The sequence below is a fragment of the Thermobia domestica genome, chromosome 8, assembly GCF_964235325.1.
Source record: "Thermobia domestica chromosome 8, izTheDome1.hap1.1, whole genome shotgun sequence".
Lineage (NCBI taxonomy): Eukaryota > Metazoa > Arthropoda > Insecta > Zygentoma > Lepismatidae > Thermobia > Thermobia domestica.
In genome coordinates, this window is record NC_137461.1 from 122,492,192 (window position 1) to 122,514,593 (window position 22,402).

Below are 22,402 nucleotides of genomic sequence, written 5' to 3' on the forward strand. Positions count from 1 at the left end.
AGCCAGAAGTAGCAAAGATCAACTACTTTCGGTTTTAACGTTGATCGCCTTTAGAGTAAAAATGAGATAATGTGTCTGAGGAAGGCTATGTTGCATAGCCGAAACTGTAACACAGGCATATACTCTTAAATATATATATACACTGCTTTGTCAGTTAGAGTTTTATTAGCAATCCAGAGTAAAAACGGTAGTAGATGGCGAGATGCTGTTTTCTGCAACCAATAAGTGCTCCAAAAATATATTGCACCTTCATTTTAATTTCTCTACTAAAACCGGAAGTAGTAGAGATCGCTATCACTTCTGGTTTCAACATTAAATGAGAAAATATCACACCATACAAACAAAACTCTATCACGTGATGTACACGTGACAATGCTACTTGTATTTACACAACGTAATTGTTTAAAAAAAACAGATTTTTCTTCAATTTCAATCAAAAGATTTTTTAAATACAAAAAAATAATTTAATCTTCTTCATATTTTACAATTATACATATGTAAGAAAAAAAGAAGGAGAAAAAACAACAGATTAAAATAGTACATTACAAGAATGTATCTAATATGATACTTGCAGTATACAATGCTTTGGAACGATACAATACGAAAAGCCTCCACTGAAAAACAATTTGTCGTATTAAACACAAGTTTTTAAAATTTACTCAAAAAAAGCTATATACCTCTTCACACACTTTTTTATTTAAGCACAATCATATTCTTGAGTTCAGTCAATTTTATTTATTAGTGTGGGTGTTATATAAATGAAACAACTCATGTTTAGGGAAACACAACATACATCGAATTTAGATAAAAATAATATTCTTATAGAATTTAGATAGAAAAAATATATTCTTACTGTGTTTACTTTTTATCTTTTTGTTCCAACAACCTTTTAAGTAAAACGAATTTGAGCATATTGAGAATACTGAGCACTCTTGCTGCCACTGGAAGCGTTGACTGATACCGTCTGTCTCAAAATGAATTTTAATATTATTAAGTACTTCATATTTTTAAATTCTAAAATTACACGACACACCGGTTGGGAACCAATACAGTATACAATAGATACATTAGTTAAACCAAAATATCGCTGATGAATGTGCTATACGAGTGTTCTGTAAAATATATTCTATATGTGATAATTTTCTTATCAAATACATGTTATTCCCTTGTAAAAATTCCTTAATTCACATACTGATTGTACTAAACGTAATACTGAAAATTTATTGTGGACAGATAAAAGACTTTCAAGTTCAGCTTGAACTGTTCTGCGTAGTAATTCATTAGGTCATTAGTTTATATGATAACGACATTTTGTGGGGAAAAGATTTTGTACCTATTATACTGTATCACAAACTTATTTCGATCCGATTTATTTCAAGTATTTTCTGTGCTAAATATATACGAACAAAAAATAATTCCTCTCCGCTATGAAGATGTTACTAAAACGTTGGAGGGGGGGGGGGGGAAGAGGAGAAGACTGTCCGTGTTCGTAAAGGGGAGCGTTCTGTTTTGTAACAATACATATTTTTTTACGAGGCAAAAAAAACTGCATTATGAATATGTTTTTAGGGAAATTTCACTGTGTATATGTAGTTTGTTGAGACCCAAGAACTAATATATACAGAAAGTGCAGCATCCACCGTAGTTCAGAAGCATATGTTTCGAGTTAGCGCCTCTTATCAGCACCAAGTACAGGAACATAGATCTACACTCACCGTAAGAGTGTGACACGTAACATGTGTGTCTACACTCACTTGAGCTCTAATTGGTTATCGAACATAGGTCTCCCTAATCAATGACAGAAATGTTTACTATTTACTGATGAAGGAGTCGAAACTCAAGAAGCATAGCTACTACAACAAAAGGGAGACAAGGATTTGATTTCCTGCCAGCAGAATGATCCTTAATCTTTCCCTGTCAATAAAATGAAGTACTTTCAAATTATTAGAATAATATGAATTAAGTAAATATTCACAACTGCTGCACGTACAACTACTTCTAACCTAATTGGTTGGCCTTTTCTGAAAATTTGAAGCTACCTTTTGTTTGTCAAGACGCTCTACTCATAAGATCTGGAGTGATGACTTGACCTATTAGTGTTAAATAAACACCTAAAAGATAAAAATTAACCTTCATAGTAGGGCAACAGACAAAAACATAAGAACTCAAAGTTTTCGATATAAAAGGTACATTAAAAAATAAATAAATAAAAATTTAAAATACTGTTTTACAACGTTTTTATATTGACGAAAAGGTCAACAACATCAACATGTAAACCAGGTGGTCAAATGCCAGCTTGCGAATAAAAATGAAAATATATGATTTGTTCTTTCTTCTACTTTCATTCATAACAGGGAGAGAGTAGCTGCCATCATAATATACTTGCATCGGTATTTGACTTTTAACTGTAAAAATATTTTCTTCAACCTTTTGGTTATTACCAAGCCTATTCAGCAAAGTATGGCTGTTGGTGCTGGGCTAGTATTTAGAAAAAGACAATTTCGTGCTCTAATTGGCCTACAAAAAACAGGATACACAGAATAGAACAAAGACTCAGAAATTCTATGATTTCAGCTTACTATTGCCTCTAAAAAAACAAAGAAACATGGTCCTAAGTATGGTTCTTATTTTGTCCTGGTCCGAAGCGAATTATAAATTGGTTACTAGAGAACGGATTTTTATGAATTTCATTTTTTGTTTTTTTTACCAAACAGTGAAAAAACTTGAGATCCATACGTTTCCATAGGTATAGATTCCTTTACGCATGAGAATTTTTTTTATATTTCATATTTTGACAAAAGCTTTATATTTTACCAAATCCTTCATATTATGTTTATATTTTAATGTTTCATGCTGAAGTTGTCTTAATTATAAAAAATCTTTCTGAAAATGCCAACAATTTATTATTTTACATAATTTTTATTTATTTATTTATTTATTTTTATTTTATTTATTTTTGTTCTTTGAATTTTCATAGACATTTCTCGAACAAAATGCAACAAAAGCATGTTGCCTTAGGCCATAAATCTGTTTATCTTCAGCGATTGTTAAGGATGACTAGTTCTCAAACACTTAGGGCGTCTGGGAGGAAAGGGTTAGTAAATGGAATTTGTCCATTAGCTGTTTGCGTCATTGTTTATTGTGACTTGAGATTACTGTGAACAGGATATAGAAAATTATATGCTAAAAATAAGTAACACGAGGATGCCAAAAACGAGATTGGTGCTTTGAATATAAATGTCACCATACAGATGGGTATGAATGAAATTACCGAACAATGAAATTAAAGCAGTAAGCAGTCTTGTATTATATATTTCTTTAACAATCTGTTCACTACAAGTTTCTGACACTTTCAAATTATTAACTTCGTAGTAATTATTACCTAACATGTTCAACTAAAGATATTCATTTTTTTTTTTTTTTTTTTTTTTTTTTACAATTTTTGTTGAAACATTTTTAAAATGATGTATTTAAAGTTTTAATTTAAGATTTAATGATTTCGGATATTTAAATAGATGGTGTTCTTAATCTATTTCAAATGCTTTATTTTCTTTACTAATGTTAGCAAATTGTATTAATGTGAGTTATATTCTCCTTCAAATTTATACTTTTTATTTTGGATATTGAATTAAATATTATATTAAGATCTGTGTTTTACATTGAAGGTAATTGACAACTTTAACCCAGAGTCTACGAGATTGTGTCACGCAGGCACAAAACATTTTGCAGAACTAAAATTTAAGACCAAGTTTGCTTACATCTATGCTCATTTTAAAATTGTTCCACAAAATGTGGAGAAACTGGAGGAAAGTCATGTACCGCTGCACACTTCTTTGTAATATGTGGAAGAACTGAAACATTACCCTGGCAGAGTTCCTGGAAATGTGGGGACAAGGGATTTTGCTAAATGGTAAATGTTCTTTAAAGTAAAAAATCATATTCGATCTTACTCCATGAAAGGGATGTACTAGAAGGTAACCGCACACCTTTTCCAGCAAATATTAACGCAGAGAATTTAGCACAGTACAAGTATACTTCTATCATTTCATGTAATATGGAGTCCAAAACTATCTTGACAGACGGAAGATTTAAAATGCTTCCGGACAACATGGAGAAACCTGTCGTTATTTAATACAACAAATACGAATTCTGCATCTGATGTGCAGTGCACATTAAGGAAGTGATTTTGTGATCTAAGTCGTCTATTCCATTTACTTTTCAAACATGGAAAAATACTTCAAAATAAATTTCCGTATTTCTTCATATTGTGGCATTCTAAATTTCACATTTTCCTAAAATTTTCTTCATAAAAATCCGTTCTCTAGTTATCACTGATACAGTGCACATAATTAGCATAGGTGGTAACGGAATTGGCGTTAGCGTCCCTCTTCAACACCGAGACTATATGAGACGTGAATCTACTGTTCAACAGTGGAATTCAAACTACCACAATCCATTCAAATCTTAAGGCTCTCTCACCTATGGAATAGGACCCAGGATCCTATGCACCAAAGGCGCGCGCGCTTACCATAGACCAACAGGGAGGGCTATAATCAGATTAGAAATGATCATCGGTGGGATTGATTACTTCTTCTTCGGAAAATTTCAATAAGTACTAAAGTTATCACATGATTAAATATTGAACATCTTTCATACTGATGATAATTTATCTATGTTTAAGTCTGGTTAAGTAGCAAAATATATATCATTTATAACAAAGATAAAATATATATCTAATTTTATAACAAATTGACTAGTTTCACGATGGAAAATTCCTTGTTTGTGTGTGTCTAATTGTAGTTATCTTTCTCGTTGATTAACTCTCATACGGATGTATTCTCTTCAGAGCTCCTAGTTTCTTTCTTTCCCTCTGCTCTGTTCAACAGCCTTGGTCCCGCAAGTGCAATTCCTATAGCACCAATAGGCGCTGTAATCAGGATGGATATTACAGCAATTGTCAACACATAGGTGGCTAACTGTACAATTTCTTCTGGTGCTCCTTTCTGTCTTGCAGTATCTAACGCTACCGGACCAATGGCTGCCTGTAATGAAACATATAACTATTCAAAAACCTTTTAACACGAATATAATATATCTTTAATGCTATAAAATTGCAACCAAGACTCAAATTAATAAAATTATTTTGCTCCACTTTCGGAAAATATATATCAGTGACGGCCCACTTTGCACCTAATACACCACTTTTATTGATCATTAATATATACAAAGGCAATATCGTATTTATGTGTGTGTAATACGCATCCTACTTTTGATAAAGAGAAAAAAAAGTCCCATCTCCTACATAAGACACAGCGTGCTAATTTTGGGCAGAAAATCCATAAAAATTCTGTACAAGTACTGACTCACAAACAAAATCTCTAACATAAATTCAGTAGTTACTTATGTATATTACGCCTACTTACTATGAGACGCATCTAGAAAGTACCGAAAGTGCCCTAATATGGCCGAGTGGCCAGAGCGGGCCGCGTTTGTGCAGAAGTAGAGGAGGAACAGCCGTAATAACGTGGTCCTAGCGCAGTAGTGTCGAGTCAGGGTAAGAAAACTGTCGTACGGTAAACATAATTGCGAACATAATCTCCCACCGAGCGCATGGTATGCATACTAATCAGGTTTTCCGACGCTAAGCTGTCGGGAGTTGTACATCGGCAGTTGCGTGAAACGTATGGACTGGATGTCACGAGTGAATATATGGTCAGAAGGTGATACAGATAATTCATAGCAAAGTTACATTGATGTGCGCGACCGTTCATGTTACTCCTGAATTGGTGGAGTGTGCAGCAAGCAATTATGCAGAAGATCTCCCGTTTCCTGCTGCTTAACATCGTTACTCAGCGACTGCAGTTTTGCAAGTTATGTGCGCGATAGGTTCAAAAATAACTGACAGTGGACCACAAGAAAAGAAGCGCCTAGTGTCGTTTTGACATTTTTGCTGCGTTATCACCATGAAAGTTACCAGTTCCGAAACTGCACCGTCACCGGGGACGAAATATGGGAATTCTACGTGTCCTCTCCCTACAGTCCCGATTTCATGCCCAGCGAGTTTCACCTGAATGGATTTCCGATTGGACAACTAAGCTGCAAATGATTCTAATCTTTGACTGCAGAATTCTTAGACATAGGCATGCATAAGCTGGTACCTCGTTACGACAAGAGCCTCAAGAATGATGCATACGTTGAAAAGTACGTTATGCACTGCATCATTAACTCCACAGTAATAAAATAATTTTCTTCTTATGTTCGTCTTTCATTTCACAGTTCATCCTAATTTGCTTTCTCCTGAAACACCGTAAACTAAAAGTTTCCACAATGTGTACTTTTTTTCTTTCTTTCTTTTTTTTTTTTTTTTTTTTTTGAGAGGGGGGACTTTTTTTTGTTTTGTTTTGTTTTAAATATCGATACCGCTAACACAATGCAACCAATATAATGTTAAACCAAAATAAATCAGAAAGGCCACGTCAGTGAACAAAAGAGACGCTTATAACATGAATCATCATTTAACAATTTGGAAGTGATGTTAACAGTTGGAGAGCATATTTACCATTACCAGTATTTCTTTTGGTAAAATAGATACTTGAACAATTAATATTACTACTAATTCGTATCCTCCAGCCAACTGCACTGCAATTGAAGATGTGGTATTTTGTACGTATACACAAACTACAGCACGTAAAACTGCAACTGCAATTTCATTACTTCTATGTTCATATACCACTTACTGTATTTTTATATTCGTAAAATTTTATCGCGGAACCTAGTTTATGAATTGTATGCAATAACATGTGAAAACGTGCGTGATTTATATAGCTAGTGGCAAATATTTCGCGAATACTACGCACTCTACTGTTTAGGGCTAAAATTTTGGGAATAGATGTGGTACGCAGTTGAGTTTACTTACCACTTTTGTTAGAGGTTTCTACATAGGTACCTTTAGTACACATTCTCAATATCAGACAGACATTGAACGCCGTAAGAAGTGCCATTTCTATTGAGCGTGTACATGGGCCACCCAATTACAGCTAAAATGGTATTTCTCATAGAAAGTAGTTGACGGTGTAGTGAAATGTTTAGCTTCCGAAATAGTTCAAAATAGCAGAATTGCATGTCTGATGTATATGGTGAACCGTCAGGGATCTCCTAACTCCGTTCCTCCACCATTTCCATTTACCAAAATTCGTCACAAGCAGTCTCATGTTTGAAAGTTCGCTGATTTTGAGGAAGTTTTGGTCCCTTCCGCTGAACCACAATACGTATGTAAGTAGTTCTCCAGGAAATTCCTGTAGTATTGTGCATTAGCTGCTGTCCCCTTCAGCAAAGCATACATAAGAATGATCCCGTATTATTTATTTAAAACTATAAGCAATGCTTTAGTCACTCAGATACTGGCAAAACTTCTGTGATGAATGATAACCGGAGGGTCAGCACTCATTAGACTGACATTTAAATTCGGGCTCGTACCTACACTACGTCTTCGTCTATTGGTCAATTGTAATAATGTGTACGAAGAATGTATTACTTTCGCCTGACTAGTGGTTCCTAAGCAGTCGGCAGTGAATCAGTACCATTATTAGACTTCTGACAACTGGTAAAAGGTCACCTACATTTTTTTTTTTTTTTGTTTTGTTTTGTTTTGTTTTGTTTTGTTTTACTATTACCAAATGTTGTGTCGGTATCTTGTTCACTGTTTTCAAAAATATGGACTCACCTCACACGCCAATTTTGCAAAAGTCCACCATCGTTTATTGTCCAACAAGTCCCACACATGTGCCACATGCCTTTTCTTATTGATTTCACTCATGCTAAATATGACAATGCATTAACGTAACATGCTTCTCGTAACTGTTTAAGACTGTACGTCTTCTATCACGGGCAATTTGTATTTTTATAAAAGAAATATTATCACTTCTCATTAATTACATCTTATAGCAATATGCAGAACGCAATTTAACATTGCTGGCATTCACCACAGGCTCCAAATGGCAAGTGCATGTGAACATTATTAATGCGTAGGGAAGGAATTATGATATATTATTTCAATGAAAATATTAGTACAATACTTGGCACAACTACTTACTAACAACCAATAATTGTGAATGATCTTCGTATAAATAAATCCCAGACCTCCCTCGTATAAATAAATAAATAAATAACACCATACAAAAAATAACACATATGCACAAAATAAACTGAAATTCATTTATCCTTTCAAACAATATTGACACAACAGAAGTTAGTTAAACGAAACTACTACACAAAACTGAATTCCGAGGAACAAAAATGTGTGATGAATCTTATCCGACAGGTTTCCTATCTGACACGGAGAAGTAAAAGAAAAGTACTATTACTTTTAAATTTTACTTTGAAAAACATTGAAAAACACAAGAATGAAATTAGTAACTCTATCTACCTGTTGAATCTGTAAAAACTGCTGGCTGAAGCGACTGTTTCAAATTTTAGAATAAGTATTAAAGGTACACAAAACGATGTATGAAATTTTATAGCAATCGTCTACAAAATAACTGGCATCTCAATTATCATTTAACTGTTTCTAACTACGTAAAAATTAAAATTTATCTAGCGGCATCTTACGGGAGAATGACAAGATAAAATCGAGAAATCTGACTTCCTTAAGTCAGGTCATACCAACACGAATCACAATTGAAACAGCTCAGGTCATGTAAGTTATTAATGATATATTGAAGCAAAGTAATTACATGAAGATGAGTGCATTACGAAAAAACAACAGCAACAGATACCACTACTTTCCTCATCAGATCATTTCTATTATTTTAAATTAACAACGGTTCTATATATTATTAATGTATGCATACTACGTCATTCTTTGCCCAAATATAATCACGGTTTCAGAGAACCTGGTCTTCCTAATGTTTCGCTTTGGCAGTAGAATAATGCAGCGTATGCGGCTCACACATTTCATAATAATAAAAAAAAAAAAATGTTTATTTTCTACAAATTTATTAATTTTCATACCACATAAGGGTGTACGGAATAAAAATGGAAAACCGCAAACTATCAAACCGCTGGATTGGCAGGAATCCCAATTCTGATATCCCTTTTGTTGGGTAACAACTTTATATTTTATTACTTGAACTATCAGTGGCGTGTTTAGTTTTATTTTTGTTTCTGTTGCTTATTCTAACTTAACACTTTCTGATAAAGTATTAAGATATTTTATATTTTGTCAGAAAGTATTAAGTTAGAATAAGCAACAGAAACAAAAATAAAACAAATAAAACTTAATACATACACTATTTGATCAAAAGTATCCGGACACCCCCAAAAACATACGTTTTTCATATTAGGTGCATTGTGCTGCCACCTACTGCCAGGTACTCATTATCAGCGACCTCAGTAGTCATTAGACATCGTGAGAAAGCAGAAGGGGGCACTTCGCGGAACTCACGGACTTCGAACGTGGTCAGATGATTGGGTGCCACTTGTGTCAGAAGTCTGTACGCGAGATTTACACACTCCTAAACATCCATACGTCCACTGTGTCTGATGTGACAGTGAAGTGGAAACGTTAAGGGACACGTACAGCACAAAATCGTACAGGCTGACCTCGTCTGCTGACTGACCGAGACCGCCGACAGTTGAAGAGGGTCGTAAAGTGTAATAGGAAACATCTATCCAGACCATCACACAAGAATTCCAAACTGCATCAAGATCCACTCCAAGTACTATGACAGTTAGGCGTGATGTGAGAAAACTTGGATTTCATGGTCGAGCGGCTGCTCATAAGCCACACATCACGCAGGTAAATGCCAAACGACGCCTCGCCTGGTATAAGAAGCGTAAACATTGGACGATTGAACAGTGGAAAAACGTTGTGTGAAGTGACGAATCACGGTACACAATGTGGCGATCCGATGGCAGGGTGTGGGTATGGCGAATGCCCGGTGAACGTCATCTGTCAGTGTGTGTAGTGCCAACAGTAAAATTCGGAGGAGGTGGTGTTATAGTGTGGTCGTGTTTTGCTTGTAGGGGGCGTGCACCCCTTGTTTTGCGTGGCACTCTTACAGCGCAGGCCTACATTGATGTTTTAAGCACCTTCTTGCTTCCCACTGTTGAAGAGCAATTCGGGGATAGCGATTGCATCTTTCAACTCGATTGAGCACCTGTTCATACTGCACGGCCTGTGGCGGAGTGGTTACACGACCATAATATCCCCGTAATGGACTGGCCTGCACAAAGTCCTGACTTGAATCCTATAGAACACCTTTGGGATGTTTTGGAACTCCGACTTCGTGTCAGGCCTCACCGACCTACATCGATACCTCTCCTCAGTTCAGCACTCCATGAAGAATGGGTTGGCATTCCCCAAGAAACCTTCCAGCACCTGATTGAAAGTATGCCTGCGAGAGTGGAAGCTGTCATCAGGCCTAAGGGTGGGCAACACCATATTGGAATCCAGCAGTTCCGATGGAGGGTGCCATGAAATTGTAATAAGTCATTTTCAGCCAGGTGTCCGGATACTTTTGATCACATTGTATATATATATATATATATATATATATATATATGTGTGTGTGTGTGTGTGTGTGTGTGTGTGTGTGTCCGGATACTTTTGATCACATTGTATATATATATATATATATATATATATGTGTGTGTGTGTGTGTGTATGTGTGTGTGTGTGTGTGTCCGGATACTTTGTATTCGAGGATGGATTAATAAATAGCGCAAAGCACTTTTATCACGTGATTTTATACTAATCTGGCACGTGAAAATTGAAAGAGAACTACTTTGAAGTTCGTACTGTACTTTGCAGTTGTTCGATCAGGTGTACCTCTAGTAGCAAAAGCGCCAACTACTGAGTAAAAATGTCATGTATCTTACTGAAATTTCGTAAAGCTAGTTCTCGGCGAATGCCAAAGAACGTCACAGACGTCCATAAGGGGTAGTGAAAGATAATTCGGTTGGGCCGTGTGCTTCGTGACAAACGTTTTAATATTAATTACTGGAAATGAAAAAATTCTCACGTATTGTTGCTTCTGTTCGTGAAAATGTCGAAAAGTTTGGTTGGGAGGTGCTCGAGCACACGCCATACAGTCAAAATCTGGCATCTTCAGATTATAATCTTTTTGACCCAATGAATTCGGTTGTGAGCAGATGACTACACTTCCAAGATTCGAACTTCTATGAATAGGATGTTTTAAAACTTGTGCCACAATGGAAGAAATGTATTGAGACTTTGCGACTATATTGAAAAGTAGCTTTAATATGACCTTTTAGTTTGTATTTATTCTTTATGTGTTACCTATTACATTTTCTTCTTCAGAAATTATTGTGCGTTACTTATTGCTCTGCTTCATACTTTTGAAGGTATTGTTACGGCGCAATTACTCAAAGATGATAATGTGGATTTCAGCACGTGAAGTTTGAGTATTTATTTCTTGCTGCTTGTAATAAACCACACAATACACTACAAAATAGTAGAAAAACACCAAAATTTATACTATCTAACATCGTACACTGAAATAGCAAATGACTCTGAATAAGAGCAAACAAGAACCAGTACACGAAGAAAAACATATACTTACTTGTACTGTGGCCTTTGGTAACCATGCAATTGACACAAAAAACATTTCCTTTAGATTTAGTCCAGCACCAAGTACTACAAGGAAGCTTGTTATCACTCTAAGCTGAAAACAATATACATACGTGAAAAACTATTTTGTATGAAAGACTGATATTTTTATATATTTCTTAAAGTAACCATAGATAGAAAAAAAGTCTCATATAAACCACTTAAAACTTAACAACTACATAAGAACAGCATTTAAGTGCTTACAATGATTAAAAATGAAATGAAATCTTTTAGTTTTACGTCCCACGGTTATGCCGGTTAGGCTAAAGGAGACGGTGATGATGAGTAATGAATGAAATGGTGGAATGAAGAAATTGGGAGGAAACGGGAGAACCCCGAGAAAACCCACGCACACGGTGTTTGTCCACCACAAAGTTCACTTGGCGGGGGCTGGGATCGAACCCGGGACCCCTAGCACCAGAGGAGAACGCTCTACCATTGAGCCACCGCGGCCCCTGTACAATGATTAAACAGATCCAACCGGAGGAAGGTGTGGAAAAGCTTTTTCTTTTCTCCTTCTAAAGCTGAATTCGTAACAGAAATATCTCTATCACCTATGACTGGCATACTAGTTTTTTTTTTTTTTTTTTTTTTTTTTTTTTAATAGGGGCCGCGGTGGCTCAGTGGTAGAGCGTTCACCTCTGGTACTTGGGGTCGCGGGTTCGATCCCAGCCCTCGCCAAGTGAACTTTGTGGTGGACAAACACCGTGTGTGGGGATTTTCTCGGGGTTCTCCCGTTTCCTCCCACTTTCTTCACTCCACCATTTCATTCATTACTCATCATCACCGTCTCCTTTAGCCTAACCGGCATAACCGTGGGACGTAAAACTCACATTTTTTTCTTTTTTTACTTATTATTTTTTCTGGTTATAAATCACGGTAACTTAAAAGCTGCACTGTTGAACTGCCATTAATAGATTTTATTACCCTTAACATAAATTTCATTTTAAAATATTTGTTTTTCCCTTTATCCAAATTTAGCGTCCCTTGAAACACCGAGGCTACATAAGATGTGGACCTATAGTTTAAGGTGAAATCCGAACCACCGTAATGTGTTCAATGCTCTCCCACTGGAAATCAAACCCGGAACTTTATGCACCAAAGGTGAGAACGCTAGACACTACATCAGCGGGAAGGGGTCATTTTAAAATAGTATAAAATAATATTCATTATCACATAAAGGTTAGTGATTTGGCACTAAATTTGATACTTTCATTATGCTAAAGTTGCGAAACAGGCAATACAATAATTACACAACAGTGTAATCAGTTTAAAAAACTAAATAAATAAAAACTTTGATTAGTATGATTATATGCGCAATATTCCAATTTAGATTTCTGATAATGACAGTTAAATCAAGCAGAACAGGTTATCACTAAATTCTACTAAGTTCTACAAATTTTCTACTATCACAACAGATTTTTTGGTATCAACAACAATATTCGGAATTCATTGAAAGAACTGGCCACTAATTATACCTCTAACAACGACAACTTTCAATTGATACTTTTAGCTGAAGTTCGAAAGTGGCTTTATGTAATTGTACTGTAGAATGAAGGAAAGAATAAGGAAAGCTTTGATACCTCTTGCACTACAGAATGTCAAAAAGGAAACAGAAAACTTTCATTTTCCAATAAACGACAGTATAGCCGAACAAAAAAGTCTAGTAAAACAACATCAACTCCGCAAATATTCAGGTCAAAAAAATGGTTCTTATCTAAACTTTGACCAAGATTTTCACACTTTTACATTTTGAAGTTTCTTGGTCATTTACTTAGGGTCTTTGTCTCTTACTGTAATTAACGAAGAATAATAATTCATGTTTTGTTTCTTTTATAATGAAACAGGCTATCGACCAATGAAGATTGAAACTGGTGCATCTGTCAGCTCTCTTTTCTCCAATCCCGTGAAGTTCCTAGACGGCTCCTCCAATGAGTTCCATGCCTTTGATTTGCTGAAACGAGGAATCTCTAATTCTACTCCACCTTCGTCGTGCACTGCTGCACTAGAAGTTAGGTTGGAGAACGGTAATCAATGCCCGCTGCCACCATATCGAGCATAGCGGCTCATTGAGAAGGGAACTACACTGATCAGTAACACCTCCCTTCTTTGAATCTGGAATGGCAGACTGCGACACATCCTGAAAAAGCCAGTCCTAATTAAGATACATATGGATTCGCAGCGTCAGTCAGCAATGGGTTTAGGAGTAATGGACGTGTAAAATTAACATACGAATCCATAGGAAATACAACGTCTAGGCATTTCCGTAACGTCTCTTTCTCCTAGTCTGAATATACATAATGCTGTGGACGAAGACGCGTCACGAGTCTGCACGTTTCAGGGTGATCCCAAGAACATGGCTGGAATAAGCATAGCATTTATCTTCGGCAGCATATGGAAAAGAGAAAAGAAAAAAACAAATGAGGACGTAAACGTAACCTTAAATCCGCAATGTTGATTTCAAGAAGAGGCTAATTCCTGGGAAATGTACAGGAAAGATTCAACCATTAGATGTGCACTTCTTCAGGCTATGCAAGTCATTCATCCGCTACTTAAGTGACACATTGGTATTGATAGGTGATTTGACGATGTGGCACCGTGACCGATTCCTGGCATTGCAGTTGTTCACGATCTATCGGTTCTGCGCTCCCAGGTTCAGGAACTTGATTCGATACACTTTTCACAAAGGTGGTTACTTGGACGCAGCACTGGGAATGTGGATTTTTCCTTCACGATTACTGTTTTGACTCAATCAACAGTGACTCGTGTTCCAAGTGTAATGAGTTGGTTTTTGTCAAGTGTGCACACTGTGAGCAAACTTTCTATGCTTCTCGTGCTCTGTTTCTCTATCTCCACATCGTCTGTTCTCTGTAAATACTTCTAGCGTACCTTGAATAACGATCCCTTGATTTAAACCAAAGTTAGTCTTATTTTCTGTTTGAACGCTATCTTACATTTGCTTCTCGTGCTTTATTAATAGTATGGTTTACGTAGTATATTACATATGGTTCGCAGAAAGAAACGTCAAGGAAATGCCTAGACGTTGTATCTCCTATGGATTTCTATGTTAACTTGACAGGCTCGTAAATCCCGAACTTACAGCTGACTGACGCTGGGAATTCATCTGCATCTTAATTAAGACTGACTCTTTCAGGATATGTGTTGCATTCCGCCATTCCGGATTCAAAGGAGCAAAGTGTTACTCGTGAGTAAGTATGTGGGCACAGTTTTGGCCATCTCAGGAAAATCAATCCCATGTATTTTTAGTCTATACCAACTCTTACGATTATATTCGAATCGTAGGCAAGTTACATATGTTACTTCTGTTATCAAAGATGATGAGAAATAGTGGAGGTTCGTTACTTTTTTTTTTTTTTTTTTTTTTTTTTTTTTAACTTCAACAATCCAATTCAATGTATCATTTTTAACACAACGAGATATAATAATAACTTCCAAATTATAGGAGAGTTTTTGACTTGGTTGTATGGAATTTAACGTGTTTTTACTAACGAGAAAAAACGAGACACGATCTACAGTTTGACGTGAAGGCACACAAACTGTCGGGAATTGAAACTGGTTCTCTCGCGCAAAAGAGTGTATGCAAGCCATACAGACAGTAGTTCTGGGGACTCACGCGCAAGAATTCTTTAAGAAAGAATTCAACATACCCAAGAATAAATGAACAAGGACCAACTGACAATGCTTAATGAAATAATAAAGAACGATACAATCTTTTGATTAATATAAACTACTTTGAAATCAAATCTAAATACATTATAAAGAATCTGTAGAATCAGTATGTAATTGAAGACGATACTTACAACTAGTCCGATGCATAAGACAGCTATTCCTAGACCAACAACATCGAGTTCTATGGATGATAACAAAACATCTGCACCAATCGCTCCAAAAAGAATAGGCTGAAATATCAGCCACAATATGGAGAAGGCATCTTCCACGGGATTCTAGAAACATAAGTTTTCAAACATTATTATCAATTTTAGATGAGCATCATCTTATACTGAAATTCAACTATAGCTTACAAAATGTTGAAGATACGCAGACAATTATAATTTTAATCACTGAATGAATATATTGTAACGAATTCATTGCACATGACGACTGATCACTAAATTATGGTGGTATAGGTTCGCCTTCCATGCAGGACTGGAAATGAGATGTTGGTATTCGTGCCCGCAGGTATGGTCAACCACTATGCGTGTAATGTGTCTTTCCTTATTATGATGGAGGTAGGAGTGTCTCGAGAGACCAAATATACGGTTCCATGGCATCTCCAGGGAGTTCGATGGTTGTGGAAGATGATGGAAGTCCGCACTGTATTCACGAAACATTCCTAAATAGTATGTGTGTGATGGCTGGTTAAGTTATTGTCTTTGACGATTCCATTGACATAAGGGAAGAATGCAACACGGTAGAATACACACGGTTTGTCAGACGGTTGTGGCAACGGACATTTGTCATGTACTGACCTACAATCACCAAGAGCTATATAAACATGCTCCCCATCACACATCCGCCATCACAGGCATGCATTGACGAAAGCATGCACGAAGGTTCTAGTGTCTCAAGAGGTTTCCTTTAAACACGTATACGTCCATTTATGGAGTACACGAAGTCATGAATCATCACGTCAGACCTTCTTCCAGTCTTTTATCGTCAAATTCGCTGCACCTGTCGAGTCGTTAACATTGATGAATCTGTGTGATGTCAGTGATGTCATAAGCGTCTGCTGCTAGAATAGTCCATGCGTGCGAGTGTATGGTAGATCCTCATAGAAAATATCTTTTCGAGTTGACCATGGTTGTATTGAATAGCCAGCTGTTCGCAGTAAACCATCTTTGAGCTCGTACCAGTCGATGAATGCAAAGCTCACCTCAATAATTAATTTGCGATGTCATCAGTAATTCTACCGATTCGTCATTTGCCCCTGTTGAAACCAGTTCAGGGGAAGTCGGAAGAACACGTGCCTAGTAATCGTAACGTTGATAGTTCACGCCCAACCCGGGGTATATGTTTTAGTGTTTTTTTGACTCACCTAAATATAAACAAATCACACATATAGGCAATTTAACATATTTTGGAAGAGTAATTTTGTGGTTCGCTGGCGTTTAATCGCGTCTCTACCGCTGGTGGTAAAATTTTCAAAATGGAACTGGAGCCACTGCGGAGCCACCAATTTTTGGCGAGAGGTCAATAGTTGACCATCTGTAGTCCACCGACGCTTACAGCTTAGGGTAATGAAAGATGTCTTTGTCTTGTAGATTTCATGACTACCGATGTCGGCAGTCAACTAGCTTTTAGTATTCCGATACTAACCGCCTATTGTTCATGTTTATATACGGTGTTATAATAATAATAATAATAATAATAATAATAATAATAATAATAATAATAATAATAATAATAATAATTTGTAGTAGTAGTAGTAGTATCATTGATAATAGAATAATTGTATTGTCTATGTCGTGTCTAGGTAGGACTACACACAGCATTTGGTTCGTTTTGGTTCGACTCGACCCTAATCCGAGTCGAGTTGGAGGAAAATTTTCGCACCGAGTCCTAGAGTAGACCTCAAAAATGTATGTTTCGAGTCGAGTCGAGTTTCAAAGATAAGTCGCTCGTGCCTATCCCCACTAATGAGAGCTTAATCGGAGTTAAGCGAAATCGAAAGTCACACTATTTATCTAAGCGACCCCGAAAACTATGAATTCGACACTAATATCGATCATTTTCTAACAATCTTTTATATGTATCCCCCTCCCATTCTCCATAGCTAACCCGACAGCACTCTTTTTGAGACCATAAGAAATATGGTTAAAATTACTCTAGGTCAGTGGTTCTCAACCTAATTCCTATTACGATCCGCTTTATCACATCCTCTTGCCAGCGACCCTGTTATAATTTGTGTTTTATAATAAGCTTGTGTGGGATTTTTAACATACCTATTTCTGTAATAGCAGAATCCATTTCTTGTTTATAGTGAACAGTGCCGTGCCATGGAAAATTAGCGCCCTGGGCGAGAGTATACGACGATGTCTCCGTACATATGAGTGAGGTCGACAGACTAGCTGCGAAGCGCCACCATGGCTGGCACGAAGCGCAATAAAATTTTCACAAGTAAACCCTGCTTTTCCTTGATTTTGATAACTTTTTATTACGTTTTTCCTTCTATTTCATACATGTGCACATGCATTTCCCTAACATGAGTAACACATTTCCTCCGAATTTTGTGCCCCCTTTTTTCGGCGCGCGGCGCTCCGTCCCCACGGCACGGCACTGATAGTGGATACAGTAACAGTAATATCTATATTCCCTACAATGAAGATGTTGGTTCAAGATGGATGTTAACTCCTTCATTGAAGAAGCCATTAACGTAGCTGATCTAAGCCCACCATTTCTTGACGAACTAATAGAATTATCGTGCGACAAATCCTTGCAACTGGTTTTCTGTAACGAAGACTGGAACAAGTTCTGCCTGATGAGGAGAGAAAAATATCCTGGTCTGGTATCTGCTGCTTTAAAAGTAATAATTCCATTTGCTATATCGTACCTGTGCGAAAGTTTTTTTTTTTTTTTTTTTTTTTTTATGGTAAATTAAAATAAAGACAAGAAATCGCTTATCAGTTGAAAATGGCTTGATAATGTTCGTCACAAAGATTGAACCAGACATTGCTGCACTAGTAAAATTACACTATGCTTAGGTGCACCAGTAAAATTACACTATGCTTAGGTATCTCATTAGATTTCAACTTTAACTGTATTTCAATATGCAGGTTTTGTTGCATGTGTATTTTTCTGGTATTTCAATATACAGTTCTCATTAGTTTTATATCATATCTCTTTCATTTAAATTCATTTTTAAACAACTCTGCACCTTTTGAAAATGTTTAGTAGACTTATTTTTTGTTGTTCTTTACAGTATGTATAAAATAAAAAATATGCCTATCAGAACAAAATTCAAAAAATATTTAAAAATAATTTCCGGTATTAGATTCTAACTATATTTATCTCTTCCGCTTACCTTCGCGACCCCCATTAAACCATCTCGTGACCCCCAGCTTGAGAAACTCTGCTCTAGGCATACATGAGTTATGTTGGAACATACATACGCAAACTACATACATACACTTTTATATGTATAAATACAAATAAGAGAGAGTTGAGAGAGAGCGATTAAGGCATTACCGCTCTCAATCTATTCACGTTACCTTTGCGATTCGTGAATTTCTTACGTGACAGTTTGGGGCTAGCTAGTTTTTTGTCTTGAACCACGATACGATTTTGGATATTATCTACCTAAATCACATGGTGTAATGCGAATATTGCGAAGTTACCTGCGTATGAAAATAGTTGCAAGTAAATACATTATATAACTTATTTATTGCTATTACACGATTTTCTTAATTTGTATTTAATATTCACGTATAACATACCGACGTTTTGTCAATACCTCAGATGTTATATTTTAAAGATAATAATTACTTATGTTGTGAAATGATTATATGAATACAAACATACATATAAATATATACAACTGATGAATTTTAATATAATTCTTTTACATAATTTTCATGCATTGAGGAAAATAGAATATCATAAAAAATGTCACCTGAACGGGTATAGAACTCACGAACTCGTGATTTGAACGCTCGGGAGTGTACCACTGAGCTAACATGACCGCTCTTCGGAAGCTGCTTCTAATGAAATATAACTCAGCTCATACGTAAATGCTCTTTTCCCTATGGAAATCACAATGACGAAACGAGAGTGTGAATACATAATTTCGAAATATTGTATCATCAGGTATTTCAATCAATGTTACTTTCTTCTACACTTAATACCATTTCAACATGTCTTATTATATTTAAGGGAAGGAAAACCATATCTGTACAATTTTTCCCGATTGCTAACATTGGCTTGGAGGTTCGAACCAGTAGCTTTAGTTTACTGTTTTCAGAAGATACCTAAAGTTGGACTTCGAAAGTGTTCGTCTCAAAACAGCTATCATCATATCACTCAATCTGATTGGAATATGGTATATGTTTTTATACGTGTAAAGTCAGTATAACAATTCATTCTTTAAACAGCTTATCGCTGTATTAATATTCCTTTATGACAACTGTTTTCAATATTATCATTAGGGCGCACCATTTTAAGATTTCTTTCGCGAGTCGTTCACCAAGTCTTCCCCACAATAGGCGTGTAGTGCAAGTAACCCATCACATGTCAGGTACTAGCTTTTACCTATTGCTTCCTGCTCATAGCTCAGAACATTGATAACTATGGATAGACGTACAGCAGTAATGACTTTATGGGAGTTGGAAGGCTATTCTGCAACTGCAGCAAGCAGGCGAGTAGGTGTCCCGGCCTCTACAGGAAGGCGATGGATTCGGAAATATGGTGCTACAGGTCAGACTTGTAATTTACGATCTCCTGGTAGTCCTCATGTGTCCACCGAAGCCGAAGATGCGAGATTAGTAAACGAAATCCGGTTAGACCCACTAAGGACGTCTAGACAGCTAATAGAAGCTTCTCACTTTCCTGGTAGTAAGCAGACAGCTCTGCGAAGGCTTCGTCATGCTGGGTTACGTGACCGTGTTGCTGCGGTGAGGGAAAAATTCTCAGACGAACACAAAATTTACCATCTCGCGTTTGCACATGCGAATGTGGATCGCAACTGGGAAAACGTTGTTTTCTCAGATGAATCCATATTCACAACATCAAATGAGGAACGCTGTTTTGTGTATCGTCCGAGAGGCACCCGATATGACCCTGAATATGTGGCTGCTTGCAATCTCAGTGGCCATGTATCTATTTCATATTGGAGTTGGATTTCCAGTCGCGGAGCAGGGCAGCTTCACAGAATTGAAGGATATCTGGACAGTGCTCAGTAGTTAGACATTATGAGTAATATCACGGTGCCATCTGTGCGAGTATTTCAGCCTCATGGTGTAATTCAGTTCCAGCAAGACCAGTCGCCAATACAAGCTTCCCGTGTGGTTCAGGAATGGTTCGCAGAGCAGCCTGAGATTGATTTAATTGACTGGCCGCCTCGTGGAGCAGACCTCAATTCCATGGAAAATATGTGGGCAGAAGTGAAGCGTACTCTAAGGGACAGTTGGCCTGAGGAAGATCCACCAAGAACTAGGAATGACCTGTGGCATTCTGTTTCCGAGGCATGGCTGGAGGTAGGAGAAGGAGATAGATTTGTCACCCATTTAATAGATTCCATGCCCAGAAGAATGGAGCGTGTAATAAATTCAAAAGGGTCTTGGACACAATATTAATGTCCCCGCCTTAACTCCCGAAAACAGCCCTTTTCAGGGCTACCTAAACGTTTCTGAAAATATTTCTAGAAGTAAACCACTCCTTGTATCCGATTTTTGTACAGTTCTACTAACAAAATAAATAAATAAATCGCTTCAGACTTTGAACTCAAGACCTCATCATTGGCACGACCGTACTCTATCAGTGAGCTGACATGAACACACAAACCCAATGTGAAGAAACACGACTTTCAATTTCCGGTGTTCAATAACAATGATGCTCATATACGTTACAAATGTTGTATTCAACTTGGGATATTCCGCAACACACACACATAAACAAAATGAGAGAGAGAGAGAGAGATGAATATACAAAAGTATATCAACGTATTCGAATGAAACTCTATGTAACGATATTCCGTTCTAAAGAGAAATTGTGTTTCTTTTCGTGACGTTAAGGGGATAGGAAAAAGCTGTGTGTCTGGAAGCAGGGTCCGACTTTGAATACTCTGTTTATACTCTTTCTATATCCGTAGGAATATACTGTATTTCACGAATATACGTGGCATGCTGTAATAAGAATATTGAGAAGTAACACCTGTATGACAAATATCTGCAAATAAATACACTACATAATTTATTTATTGCTATTAAACGATTTTCTTAACTTGCATTTAACATTCTCATATATAATACCGACGTACTGTGAACACCTATCTCAGATGTTATATTTTAAACATAATAATTACCATGTTCTGCAATGATTATGTTACATATATACAACTGATGTATTTTAATGTAATTATTTTATATAATTTTTCATGCATTGCGGAAAATAGAATTTCATAAAAAAAAAGCATTGACCCAGATGAGAATCGAACTCAACCTTACAATTTGAAATCCAACAGCTTACCACTGAGCTAATACAAGCTCTCTTCGAAACATGCTTCTAGCGATGTATAACGGCTCTCAAGATAATTACGACATTCATATCCACTGCAAACGCTGTTTTTGTTCTACTTTGACTTTTATTTTAGTACTCAGGCGATAGTTATGTTCTATGTCTTAACTTTTAACATTCTTTTACATATGGAAAAATTCCTTTACGTATCTAAATGTTCCATTATGTATGGAGAGCTAAATGGCAAACAAGCATGTGCTGACATTAATACAATGTTTCGAAATATTGTATCATTACGTATTTCAATCAATGTTGCTTTTTTTCTACACTTCGTAACAAGTCTTAAACACTTCGTATTTAAAAGAAGAAAAACACATGTGCAAAATTTTTCCCGACTGCAAGGGCTGGCTTGAAAGTTCGAACCTGGTTTACTTTTTTCTGAAGATACCCGAAGTTCGACTTAGAAAATTTTTGCCTCAAAATAACAATAAAGAGTGCGGCCAACCTTTATGAGACAAGGTGTACATATTTAAAAAATATAACAACTAAAGAATATTCCAAAATTAATACAAATACCTCTGCCAC

At 36.5% G+C, this 22,402-nt stretch overlaps 1 protein-coding gene across 4 annotated transcripts in view; it reads right to left on the reverse strand.

Annotated features, from left to right (window-relative positions):
- Positions 1 to 447: 447 nt before the first annotated feature.
- The window catches only part of LOC145693188 (sodium/hydrogen exchanger 9B2-like), a 96,207-nt gene continuing 74,252 nt past the window's right edge, over positions 448 to 22,402 (reverse strand). For 3 of the 4 annotated variants that reach the window (XM_081768963.1, XM_081768961.1, XM_081768962.1), the window contains exons 9-11: positions 15,451 to 15,594; positions 11,583 to 11,684; positions 449 to 5,042 (exon numbers count right to left, since the gene is read on the reverse strand). In XM_081768963.1, the coding sequence (XP_081625089.1) occupies positions 4,824 to 5,042; positions 11,583 to 11,684; positions 15,451 to 15,594 (465 nt within the window). In that variant the 3' untranslated portion in view covers positions 449 to 4,823. Of the gene's footprint in view, positions 5,043 to 11,582; positions 11,685 to 15,450; positions 15,595 to 22,402 lie in introns of all 4 variants that reach the window. The other variant, XM_081768964.1, reaches the window with a different exon arrangement.